Source organism: Elephantulus edwardii, unplaced genomic scaffold (assembly GCF_000299155.1).
Source record: "Elephantulus edwardii isolate Elephantulus edwardi_28Jun2011 unplaced genomic scaffold, EleEdw1.0 scaffold00241, whole genome shotgun sequence".
In the NCBI taxonomy this organism is placed as follows: domain Eukaryota; kingdom Metazoa; phylum Chordata; class Mammalia; order Macroscelidea; family Macroscelididae; genus Elephantulus; species Elephantulus edwardii.
In genome coordinates, this window is record NW_006399991.1 from 702,503 (window position 1) to 716,392 (window position 13,890).

Genomic DNA, 13,890 nt, shown 5'->3' on the forward strand with positions numbered 1-13,890 from the left:
CTGTAGTACAACAACCAAAGATTACAGGTTAACTGGGGAAATTGCTGGATTTGGCTTCTTCCTATGTGGAAAGAAAACATTTGCATACAAAAACTTTTCCCAGATCACAGAGTCATCAAATGTACCAAACCAGGCACATTTCTGTGATGCAATCTAGCTAGCAGGGGACAGAACACTTGCAAGACACACTTGACCCTGCCCTATCCAATCAGAAAGCTGGTGTAAATTTGAAAGTGACCTGAAACAAGGGCAGAATCAAGCAATTCACTCTGTTGGGTTCTACAGTGTCAGATTGGTTTCAATAATGCTAGGCAACCAAGGGAGGGAAGGAGGAATTCACTTAAGGTTTAAAAGCTCAAAAATGCTAAACTGGGCACTGTATCTTTGGACCTGAATGATTCACAGATTATATAAAACAATTTTTAAGATCCAAGTTTCCTGCAAAAGATACTTTAGAAAAGCACAATATATAACCAGTAATATTTCTCATGAAAGAACAGATGTATTAAACGTCATAAAAATGAAATATGTGAAATCTCATGGATATTTGGGGCACTTCTGTGTTTTGTAGAAATTCAAGATATATAATTTGGGGAAAAAGTTATCTTGGTCCCTTTTTGGTTCATAGTAAATAGGTTGGTGTCTACGAAGTTATTTTTATGTAGTGTTCACATCTAATCCATTCTCATTAGTGTATGTCAAGGGAGCCCAATAAGCCTGATACTTAATCTCCTGCTCTTTATTATGTTGATAGTTTGTTGAAATATCGACAGCATCTAGTCAGGGGCTCTGGTGGTTTGGTGGTAAGAAAATGAACTGCCAATGCAAAGGTGGTTGTGGTTAGGTGCCATCGAGTTGAGCACAACTCATAATAATCCTATAACAAAAGATCTGAACCCAGTCCTGTCCTGTACCACCCTCACACTTCCTGAAACTCAAGAGCCCATTGCAGCAGTCACCGTGTCAATCCGCCTGATTGAGGGTCTTCCTCTCCTTCACTGACCCTCCACTCTTCCCAAAATCATGTCCTTCTCCAAGAACTTCCTAACAGTCTGCTCAAAGTATGTGAGGTGAAGCCGCCTCATTCTTGCCTCCAAAGAGCACTCCGCCTGCACCCTTTCCAAGACACATGTGTTCATTCACTTGGCCATCCATGGGATGCTCGGTGCTCTTCTACAACACCACAACTCAAAGGCATCAATTCTTTCTCTCTTATCCTTATTCATTGTCCAGGTCTTGGCCGCAAAGGTACATGGTTCAAATCCACCAGCTGTTCCATCAGAGAAAAATAGGCATTTTCCCATGTGACTTATTGCTTCTGAAAACTTGCTTAAGGATCGGCTATGGGTAAGTCTGACTCCATGGTACACAACAATAAAACAAGTCACATCAATGTATTTTGCAGATTTTACTTTCACAAACATTTACACAATAAGTGGGGGAAACATTAAGATTCAAAGTGAGGGTTAACATTAAAAGACTTCTAGGGAGCACTCATATCCCATACTATTTTCGTGAACGTTTATATTCCAAGAGCAGGACAATCAGTCTATTACGCAGGCTCCTAATCTTGTTGGAATAATGTTGTTCTAATATTTTCTTCAGCTTTTGCCTTAAACAATCCAAAGATGGAAGATGCTGACAATCTGGTATATTTAACATACTATGAAAAAATTCATTCCACATTTCTGAATGAGGAAGCCTGAGGAGACAAAGTACAAAGAATGGGTGAAATGCAGCCTTTGACATTTGTGACACTGCCCCCACCAACCTGTATTTACTTCCACATGCTTGGACAATTAAATAATATAACAATTCTCAACCCAAAGCAACTTAAACACAAATCACAAATGAGAACACTGTACTGATTAACATGAGACTTAGAGAGTCAATTCACTATCTATACACACTCTGTCTCCCCTGCCACAAACTATTAAGGCATCTTAACTGAAAGCTACACCCAGATGTCACCCTTCAGTCAAACAACAGAATGGCTCATAAAATGAACACTTCTTGTTAGGTCTAGTATGACTCCTAGTGATCTTGTGAACAATAGATCTTGCCCATCCTGCATCACCTTCATGCTGTCTGATATGCTTGAGTTCATTATTACAGTCACTGTCAATCCACCTCACCAAGGGCCATCCTTTCTTTTGATCCTCTACCTTTTCTAGCATGATTTCCCCCCCCCCCCCAATGACTAGCCCCTCTGACCACACTCATAAAGTAGATGAGACAAAGTTTCGTCGTCTTTGCCTCTAAGGAGCATCCTGATAGATCTTCGTTGGAAGAAGTGCAATTTGTTCTTCTGACAATCCATAAGAGATTCAATACTCTTCACTAACACCATAGTTCAATGGCACAAATTCTTCCTTGGTTGTCCTTAGTCATTGTCCAACTTTAGATGTATAGAAAGCAACTGAAAATACAAGGGCTTGGTTCAGAGGCCACCAGTCTTTAAACTTACATACATCCTTATTTTGTAGTTCAAAGAAGTCTCTGACAGCATATTTTCCCAATGCAACTCACCTTTTAATTTCTTGGCCACTGCAATCACAGGTGTTGATTGTGGATCCAAGTTAATCTAAAACTAAACTGTCAATAAATTCCGTCTTTTCTCCATTGATCTTGATGTTTCCTGTTGGTCCAATGGTGAAGATTTTTGTTTTCTTCATGATGAGATGTAATCCATACTGAAGGCTTCGATCTTCTTCAGTACTTCTTCACTTTCAGCAAGCAAGGCTGGGTCATCTGCAAAACACTCATTGTTGAGTCCCTGTCCAATGCTGATGGCACATTTGTCTTCATAGTGTCCAATTTCTCAAATTATTTGTTCGGTATATAGATTGAGTAAGTATGGGAAAAGGATACAACCATGATCCACACCCTTCTAGACTTTAAGCCATCTAGTTTTCTCTCGTTTGGACAAATGCTTCTTGTTCTATAGATAAGGTGTTCTTGAGCATAATCAAGTGTCCAGGATTCCTATTCTCAATGTTATACCATAATTTGTCATGCTCCACATGAATGCCTGAGTATAGTCAATAAAACACAAGTAAACATCTTTCTTGTAATCTATTTCTTTAGTCAAGATCCATCTGAAATGCCACAGCCTCTTCTGATTCCAGTTTTAATTTCTCTAAGTTCCCTATGAAGGTCTTGTTCCAGCCTTTTAAGATAATCTTCAGTAAGATTTTACTTGTATGTTATTAATGATCCTTATGTGTTAATTTCCATTGCAGTTGATTCTTTTTTGTTTAAATGGGAAACAAAGGTCTCTTGCAGTCTGCAGACTAGTCTAGCAGACTAATGAGCATGTCCACGGTTGCATTTATTTGTTGAGATATGTTAACTGTTATTTTATCAATTCCTGGAACCTTATTTTTTGCCAGTATTTTTAGTGCAGTTTGAACTTCTTCTACCATTGGTTCTTAATCAAATTTGCCTTCATGAAATGTTTCAGTATCAATCACTTCTTTTTGGCAAAGTGACTCTTTGTATTCATTTTTTTAAAAAAAAATTATTTCATACTGGTTTACATACAAAGTTCATATGTTATTTTCCACACTGGACCTTTCCTCTTTACCAATTTTTTTTCAATGCTTCTTGATCATTTAATATTTGGATTACACAGAATTCCTCAGAATTGCAACTTTAGCCTTGAGTTTTAGAGGTCTTCAGTTCTTTCAACCTGAGAAATGCCAAGTATCTTCGTCCCTTTTGGTTTTCAAACTCCAGCTCCTTATAATACTTTTGTCTTCTCGAGCTGTCCTTTGAGCTGTCTTCTTTCATCTCTCTTATCACAACACCTCTTCCCTTTTTTTTGGTGTATATGTACCATTGAATTGGATCCCAATGGAACAGGAGGAAATTGGCCCTCCTTCTCCAGCAGAGCATCGCACCTTCAGGATTTCAGTGCAGCTTCTTTCCACTAGGCCACCAGAGTTCTCTTTTCTTTCCTCTATTTTGGCTTCTTTATGGTCTAGAAAAAATTTCAGGGTCTCTTCTGATAACTATTTTGGATGTATAACATTGGTAATGACCTTTTGCTTTCTTCATGGATAATATCCTTGATGCCATCCCAAAATAAAGAGTCATAAATTTTGTGCTCCTGAGATAAAATAGTCACTATTTACTCTAAAGCAAAGAAGAAGAGGGGAAGGTGAGTAGTGCAGTTAGGAACTGGAAACAAAACAATCAGAATGAAATATTGACACTATATTATGAAAGATGCACACAGTGCCACAAACACCATGTACACAAATTGATAAATGGGAACCTAATTTGCTGTGAAATTGTCAAAAAAGAAAAGAAAAAAGGCAATCTTTTAGTAATAAATAGTTCATCAGTATAAAGCTTTTTATTTTATTTTTTTAGAAACCAGAACTGCCATCCAAGCAGATATATGTTCACCCATGTTTACTGCAGCTTTGTTCATAATAGTGAAGAGTTGGAAACAACCTAAGAGCCCATCAACAAACGAATGGATAGAGAAGTTCTGGTATATTCACACAATGGAATACTATGCTACAGTAAAAAACAAAGAACTCATAAAATATTGTTTGAGATGGATGACCATGGAGGACATTATGCTGAGTGAAATATCTGAGTCACAAAGGGACAGATACTGCATAGTGTCACTGTTGTAAAATAGGACTAACATCAGGGTTGAGGGGAGACTAAGAAAGGGGACAAATAATATATACTGCATTGAAACAGATGAGGGAGAGAATTGTTTAAAAGTGATATATGATTAGGTATTATTATCATGACAGCAGTCCAGAATGAAGGCTGCATAGTGGAGTGCACTTGGAGGTAAGGATTGTATATCAATGAAAGAATTTTCCTTTTACTTTTCAAAGAGAAGAGTGAATTGAGAGGGAGGGTGGGCAGGGAGAAAAATGCAATAATGAATGAATGGAAATCCAAAGTCTCTGTAAATGTTCTTTAAAATTAATTAAAAAAAATAAAATATATTTACTTTTGGATACCTAAGAACAAGTTGTACATACTGGTTGTTGTTGTTAGGTGCTGTTGAGTATGACCCATAGTAACTCTATAAACAACAGATCTGAATCCTGTGCCATCCTCATAATCTTTGAGACACTTGAGCCCATTGCTGCAGTTACTATGTCAATCCACTTGATGGAGGGTTTTCCTCTCCGTCGACCTTCCGCCTTCCCAAGCATGATGTCCTTCTCAAAGAATAACCTCTCCTAACAACATGCCCAATGTATGTGAGATCTTTGCCTTTAAGGAGCACTATGGCTAGCTACACTTTCTCTAAAACATAGCTTTGTTCGCTTGGCAGTATTTTCAATACTCTTCTCCAACACTACAGTTAAAATCTTCTATCACCCTTATTTATTGTCCAGCTGTCTGATGCATAGCAAATGACTGAAAAGATTGTGGCCTAAATCAGCCACATCTTAGTCCACAAACTGACATCATTGCTTCTCAATAATTTGGGGAGGTCCCTGACTACAGACTTTCCCAGTAATCTACTGATTTCTTAACTACTGGTACCAAATGTACTGATTGTGGATCCAAGTAAGATGAAGTTGTTGACTGTTTCAATTTTGCTTTATTGATGTTATGTTGAGATGGAATCCATATTGAAGGCTGCAGTGTTTAATCTTCTGCAGTAAGTGCTTCAAGACCTCCTCACTTCCAGCAAGCAAGGTTGTGTCATCCGCATAATGAAGGTTTTTGATTAGTCTTTCTCCAATTCTGATACCACATTCTTCTTCATAGAGTCCAACTTCTTGAATAATTTGTTCAACATAAAGGTTAAATAGATGTGGAGAAAGGATACAACCCTGATGCACACCTTTTCTGATTTTAAACCATGCAGTGTTCCCTTGCTCTTTTCTCATAATAGCTTTTCAGTCTAGGTATTAGTTTCATAAGAACATATATAATTATTCTGGGATTCTCATTCTTCTCAATGCCAGCAATAATTAGAAGCAGATAATCAGGCCTATGTGTCTGGGGCTAACTGTCCAAGTGCTAGAAGAGAGCTCAGGCCTAAGTTGTGTGCCAACTACTGCCTTCATTCACATTAACTGCAGACATGCAGGAACAGGGACAGAAGGCACTGGGGACGAAACTCAGCATAAGCCAGGTGGAGCTCCAGACAGGAAATCCACTGTGCTCATGAGTCTGCAGGGGCTGCTGAGGCTTTGTGTGGTGTGGCCATGCTGGAAGCCTTGCTAGATAACAACCTATCTGCTCCTTCCATTAGAACAATGAGACAGAATAGCACTTGCTGAAATTGATGACTCACTTGGCAAAATACAACATAATTACTATAAAGTTTTCCTCCTCTCCAAGCCTTGATGTACAGCCTATTTCATAAAATGATTTTTATGATTTCATAAAATCATTGCCAATAACTTTAATTTTTATTTTAGGGGGCAAGGTGAAGTACAGAGAGGAGTATTAGTTTATATTGTATAAACATCTATGAAAACCCAAGAGGCTGTACACTTAAACTATGTATATGTACTTTTTGGTTCATTTTCATACCAGGACATAATATCCACCAAATACCAAACTCTCAGCTTAACCAGATCTGACAAACACAGCTTGCTCACAGTAGGAGAGTCACACTACAATTTTATTGATGAAGAAACAGTCTGAGACACTACAACAGCCAGCACTGAGGCAACAAAGCCCTATCCTGTGGGAGCCAGCTACCTGCCTCATCCTATTTCCAAAGAATTTACATTTGTTTTGGTATGAAACAAGCACAAAGCCTGAAGCCCCATGGTTGTTAGCGGACTTCTCTAAAGCATAAGTAAAGGGAAACATCATGTACAGAATGCACTGCCAGCATGGGTCCAGATGCTCCACAGATCCTACAAGGTCACTGTCCAGCTTCAGACCTGGGCAGACCAAGGCGAGGCTCTGTCCCTTGCTATGCCACGCCCTCTCTTGCTCCAGCATCCATGCTCCATGAGGCAGAACCCAACTTCCTCTTATATTTCCTCTGCTTTCACAGTAGCATCAGTGATGACACCTACCTTCTGAAAGGACCTTCGGGCTTCCAGACTCCTCCTTCCTTTTTCAGTTTCATGTATGTGCCAAAGAGCATGCAGTACACTGTTGCAGCCACTCCAAAATAATCAAGCTGGAAAGAAAATATGATACCCATATTTTGTGACTCAAGCTGTGACTACACATAAATGTATGGAGAGTCCTTCTAATGAGAAGATTAGATCTCATGAACACTGGAAATCTTATTCACTGCTGGTGGGAATGGAAAATGGTACAACCACTATAGAAGATGGTGTGCTGCTTTCTCAAAAAATTGGAAACAGAAATACCATCTGACCCAATTATCCTACTACTAGGGAGCTCTGGTGGCCAGGTGGTAAGAAGCTGAGCTGTAATCCCAAAGACACATGGTTTGAATCCACCAGATGCTCCATGGGAGAAAAAGGGGCAATCTCCTCCCATGCAATTAACTGCCTCTGAAAACTATTGGAGGGTCAGTTATGGATCAGTTCTGACTTGATGCCACTCAACATTCCACTACTAGATGCACACATATTTATGTTTATTGCAACATTATTCATAATAGCAGTGATAATAGATGGAAGGAGTTCAAGTGTTCTTCAACAAAAGAATAGACAGAAAGACTGTGGTATATTCACATAATGGAGTATTATGCAACACTGAAAAAAAAAAACCAGTGGGTGAGTTTGGGAGACATTATGCTGAGTGAAATACATCAGTCACAGAGGGACAGATACTGCATAGAACCACTGTTCTAAAAAAGGGATGGACACAAAGGAGGGGAGAGCAGGGAAAGAATGGATAGTGACCATTATAGTGGAATGGGAGAAGTGAGGGACTATCTGAAAGGAATGAAAGATTAGACATTGTATGGCAACTGACAATCTGGAACAAGATGTGCATTACAAAGTGAATGGAGGAGAGAGGGAAAGGTGTATCATCAATGAATGAATGAAAACCCATACTTGCTGTACACTTTCACTAAAATCACGATTTAAAAAAAAAGGTAAAAAAACACCAAAGTGCCCTTCTCCTTTAAGACTCCAGCTAAATAATCCAGGATCTCATGCTTACAGAATTTTGGAGGCCATTTTTGTTCAGCCACTCTCTGACATGCTCTGCCAAATGTCTCTCTAGAGTGTAACAAAAGGCTCCCAGTGAGAGCAGAGCCCAAGCCCCAGGAAGGCACCTTGAGGGGGTTCTGGTCTTTCTGGGCTACTGAGTCTGTCATGCCTACCACTCTGGCCCCTTTCACACTGCCAGCTTGGATGTCAGCCCAGTGCTAGCCCTGACTCTAAGCAGTGTGGTGGACCGCCAGGCTCCTCACCATGTGTGCTATGTCCATGTGAGGACACTCCAGCATGGAGAGAAGACACCATCTACTATGTTCCTAAGAGATGCCAGCCCCTCACGCAGACATCATAAGGCCTTATGCTGGAAATCACCTCAGCATTGCTCACCTAAAGCCCGATCCCCTTCCCCTGCAGCTCCACATCTGGAACGTGTACACAAGGTTAAAAACTTGCCATTTATTCCAGTTAGTAGTCTTTAAAATGATCATCTAAAATTTTTAATTTGCTGAACAATCTACTATTTATTATTTTTGAAAACTTGGGTTTGGTGTGCTCTCTTTAATGAACACCCATAGACTCTATATACTCAGTGAAAACACAGAACTATGAAATATGCTGGGAGCAGGGGCAGAACCCTACAATATGGCACCAGAAACTCTCTCCAAGCATAATGGCCATCCATCGCTGACATCTATGGATATTAGCACTGATCACAGCCAGAGGCAGCCCCTCACCTAGGAGAGCAGCCCAGGAGTGCCACGCTGCGCTCAGGTTCACCCAGATGAGGAGAGAGGTGCAGGAGCTCCTGGTCACCCGCTACAAAGAAAACAGGCTAGAGTGACCTAGGACTCAGCTAGGAAAGCAGCCCAGGAGAGCCTGGCACTGTGCTCAGGTTCACCCAGATAAGGAGAGAGGTGCAGGAGCTCCTGGTCACCTGCTACAAATAAACCTGGCTAGACTGACCTAGGACTCAGCCTCATGAAGCCAACATGTTCCATGGGGAATGCAAGGCTGCATCCATAGACTGTCATGCAAAGGAAAGCTCACAAAACTGACTCGTTTTCCTTTGCAGATAACAGAATGTGTGATTAATAAGACATGGATGAGCTTCAGGAATATCATTCACTTTATATCCCGTCAGTTATGAGGCCCATCTCTACTGTCTCCTCAAGGGACCAGCAAAAAAAACAACAACAAAAAACCCCCTCCAAATTAACTTTTTAAAATCTGAGAAACAAAGTAAAAGAGGGGGGAACAAATCTATACTCATTTCAGTTCTATACCTGATAGTTCCAATGTTTGTTGCTGAGCATCTCTGGACACTGAAAACCAGATGTTTCACAGTTTGCTGTAAATGCAGTTCCTTTTGGAAAAAGTTTCATGTCTATACTCTGTCCCAGGTCAATCAAGGCCAAGCCTGTGGCTAAATCATCCTCTTCATCATCCTGGTCTAAAAACCTAGATTAAACACAACCAAGTATCAGACTACATCAGAACAAGTAAGACAACAGCAAATTCCTCAGGACATGCCCCACTGCATGTGCAACACACTCGCCTGCTTCCAAGTATGAAATTATCTGGCTTAATATCCCCATGAATGATTTCACAATCATGGAGCTGTTCAATCATGTAGAGCATTCGGACAGCAAAAGCAAGGACCAGCGCTTGAGGCATCACTTTCTCTGGAGTGTTTTTGTAGAGGTTAATGGCATTCTACAAACAATGAGAAATGGAATCCTTAGTAGGATGCATGAGATTGATGCTTTCTTCCTGTGTTTTCAACAAAAGCTCCAAGTATAGAAGGTACAAAACTATCCTGCAAATTGATATTCACATCTGAAAAAATGGGTATACTTACTAATAACGTTCCATAACTGTAGAGATCTCCTACTAAAACGCTGCCATTCTGAAAAAAGTGTGCAGAATAGAACCTGATAAACATGTCACGCACACTTGGTTTCAGTCTCTCCATCAGCTGGGTTCCAATGTAGAATTCCCAGAGGTTCGCAGGCTTCTGCACCTGAAAGCCAGGTATGTGACATCCATATTAGTTTGTCATTCTGAAAAATGATATCAAGAAAGTAACTCCCATCCCAAAAATGGAGAGAGGCAGAGTGTGATGACAAGCTGTGAACAACTGGTGCAGTTAAGGGGTGAAATAATTTTGCTGGCAAGACAAATTGTCTTGTAATAATGCATTATAGGTCTCATTGCTAACCAAAATGTTTGAATCCACCAACTGCTTCAGGGCAGTTTCTTCCTGTAAATATTTAGCCTCAGAAACTCAAAGGGTGTTGCTGTAAGTTGGAGGCCAGGGGCAGGAGGTGTGGTTTCTAACAGACATAGATGAAAACAACAGTGTCTTTAGGGGAGGGGGCAGGGAAACGAGCAACTTCTGGAGTTCATTCTATACTATATACAAAAGTTCTCACTTATTTACCTTTAAAACAAATTTCTGTTTATGTTTGGTGTCATTCACATCTTCCTGGATCATTTCATAGACTTGGGCGAAGGCTCCTTCTCCAAGAAGATGGTCAACGTAGATTATGAATGAACCTTGGAAGACAGGTTGACATAACAAAAGAGCTCAAGAGAGTAAAGGTGTTCTCCAAGCAATGTTCGCTACCCAACTTGACTAACTGTGGACGAAAGCCAGGGGCGCTCTGGTGACATAGCACATAGGGATGTGCTAACCCAAAGGTGGTGCCTTTCCGGTCGTTCGAATCCCCCTGTGGCTCTGAGGCAGAAATATAAGCCATCTCCTCCTCTGCAATTTATAGTCTTTGAAAACCTGTTGGAGTTCTGACTTGATGGTGATGAGTTAAGAGTTTGACATGAAAGTAAAATACCTCCCACAAAATAGTTACTTCCCAGTCCCCACTGTTGAATGATCTGTGATGAAAAAGCACAACACAGCTGAGCCAGGGCTACCAGAGTGTCATGATTCCAGCAGTTATCCGTCAGCAATCAATGTTCTCTTAAGTTAGAGCAGATAATACTCATGCAACCTGCTCTGCAGGCCTACTGGATGTTAAACAGTGAAACAAACACAAAACCCTTTGTAAAGACCTAAACAGAAAATGCAACCATTTCCATAACTTCAAAGTAAGATGGGTTAGGTATATAGCTGTAACAATATTTCTACTAGATCCCAGAACACTTGATCGTGCTAATGTGAAACCTATACTTGGACCAAGAGGCAGTCGTCAGAACAGAGCAAGGAAACGCTGTATGGTTCAAAATTGGGAAGGGCGTACGCCAAGGATGTGTCCTGTCTCCATACCTTTTCAATCTGTATGCAGAACAGATTATCCGGGAGGCTGGGCTCTATGAGGAGAAATGTGGCGTCAGGATTGGAGGGAAGATCTATCAACAATCTGTGTTATGCAGATGACACAACCCTGCTTGCTGAAACTGAGGACGACCTGAAGCGCTTGCTGCAGAGGGTCAAGGACTGCAGCCTTCAATATGGATTGAGGGTCAATATCAAGAAGACAAAGATTCTCACCACTGGACCAACTGGCAGCATCAGGATGGATGGTAAAGAGATGGAGATTATTCATAGTTTTAGTTTGCTTGGCTCCACAGTCAACACTCTTGGCACCAGCAGCCAGGAAATTAAAAGACATATTGCAATGGGAAAGTCTGCTGTTAGGGACCTCTCCAAAGTACTGAAGAGCAATGATGTCTCTCTGGAGACTAAGATGCGTCTGATACAGGCCTTGGTCTTTGCAATCACTTGTTATGTGTCAGAGAGTTGGACAATGACGAGGGAGGATAGAAGGAGAATTGATGCTTTTGAGCTGTGGTGCTGGAGAAGAGCATTGAGGTTACCATGGACTGCTAAGAAAACAGATTCATCCTGGAGAGGATTAAACCGGGCTGCTCCTTGGAAGCAAGGATTCTGAGGCTTTGTCTGACATTCTTTGGACATGTTGTAAGGAGGGACCGTTCCTTGGATGGAGGGCCAGAGCAGGAGGGGAGGGGAAGACCCTCTATGAGGTGGATGATTCAGTGACTGGGGTAATTCGGAATGGGTGTATCGGAGACAGTGCGACTGGCACAGGACAGAGCAGGGTTTAGGGCTGTTGTACATAGTGTCGCTATGAGTCACAAGCAACTCGACGGCACATAATACAACAGGAAGTCAAATTTTAGAGTAGCTCTTGATCATGAAAGTTGCAAAGATAGTAGTGAGTTCTAGTGGGCTCTGCAGTCCAGTGAGCCCATGGTTAACACACCATGAAACATGGGTCCTAAGTAAGGAACTAGGTTACCAGGATGGTAACCAAACACACATGACTCAGACTGCCTCAGTTTCTGTCCCTAAATTCAAGGAGATATTAGCTTAGTTGGCATGTCTCCTTAGCGATCGTGTCTCAGATTCTCATTTTTGAGGAGCTTGAGAGTTTGAAATGTATTGTATGATACTCCTCTAAAGAAATTTTCTAATATTTTCCTTGTGGCGATTAGTTTTGGGAAGAAAGATTATGGAGGTAAGGTTCTAACAGTCTTTAGTTAAAAATTTTTTAAAAATGCACATTTATTAAAAATTAGATACAAAACAATCAACCACCAAAGGTCTTCTGTGTGCATGATGGAAACAGAAAGCACAAAGACAGGAGGAAGAGTAAGAAAACTTGACGAAATAATGATAATTTTCTAAAATTACCAACAGACTTCAAACCACAGACCTGGATGTTTATCACAGAGCAGTGAAGAATACCAAGTAGGATAAATACCAGAAAACAACATTTCAAAAATCTACAGCTATTGAGTCGAGCCCAGCTCTATCTGATGGTGGAAATGCCCCAGTAGTTCCCAAGGCTCTGCACCTCCATGGGAACAATCTGCCTAGATTTTGTCCTGTAGAGTATCTGGTGGACTCCAATTGCTAAACTGAGTTAGCAGCCCAATGTCTGTAACATTCAAACCACAGAAAATCCTCACATAGAAGATCCTCAATGTCCAAGAGGAAAAAAGCATGAAGTGTATACGCATACAAGGACAAAAATGATATAAATCTTCTCATCAGGAACAATACATGTTGAAAAACACACAGAATTTTGTATTTAGCAAAATTATCTTTCAAAAATGGAGGTAAAAAATAGTGAAAGAGAAAAAGGCTTTTCTCAAAAACACTGAGGGGACTTGTTACTAGTAAACGGCTCTGTAACAAATGCTAAAAGAAGTTCTTTAGAGTCAAGGGAATATTGGTCAGAAGAATCAGATGTACATAAACAAAGAAAAATATTAGCAAAAGAGTAAGATTCAATATTCATAACTGGTGAAATGTTACTGTTATTATTGTGTGGCACTGAGTCAAAATGACCCACAGCTGCCCGTCTGAGTCAAACTGACCCACAGCTGCCTGTCTCGGTTTTTAGAGGCAGTAAATCTCATGAGAGGAGACCACCATCTTTATCCCATTGAGCAGCTGGTGGATTTGAACTCTGTGTCTAGCAGTTAGCAGCATAGCTCCCTAACCCCAGTTTGTGCAAAATAATAACAGCACCAATGCACTGAGCAGGTATAGCTTATGTATAGGTGAAATGGGTGAACACAATGTTGTCAAGCATGGGAGGGAGAAACTGAGAACAGTCATAATGTCCATGTTGGATTGGTTGTGAATGTGTATTACAAACCCCAGAGCTGTAACAGGTTTGTTGTGGGTTGTTTTTTTTAAGATGGGTTTAATAATGTATACTGCACTGAAACAGAGAAGGGAGAAAACTGTTTAAAAGAGATATGTGATTAGGTATTTCTGTCATGACAGGAGTCTAGAGCGATGGCTACA

At 40.6% G+C, this 13,890-nt stretch overlaps 1 protein-coding gene across 1 annotated transcript in view; it reads right to left on the reverse strand.

Annotated features, from left to right (window-relative positions):
- Positions 1-1,506: 1,506 nt before the first annotated feature.
- Positions 1,507-13,890, reverse strand: part of BUB1 (BUB1 mitotic checkpoint serine/threonine kinase) — a 75,537-nt gene continuing 63,153 nt past the window's right edge. Inside the window, exons 20-25 of the mRNA XM_006898945.1 lie at positions 10,534-10,649; positions 9,952-10,113; positions 9,649-9,806; positions 9,377-9,551; positions 7,026-7,132; positions 1,507-1,702 (exon numbers count right to left, since the gene is read on the reverse strand). Coding sequence (XP_006899007.1) covers positions 1,507-1,702; positions 7,026-7,132; positions 9,377-9,551; positions 9,649-9,806; positions 9,952-10,113; positions 10,534-10,649 — 914 coding nt within the window. The remainder of the gene's footprint in view (positions 1,703-7,025; positions 7,133-9,376; positions 9,552-9,648; positions 9,807-9,951; positions 10,114-10,533; positions 10,650-13,890) is intronic.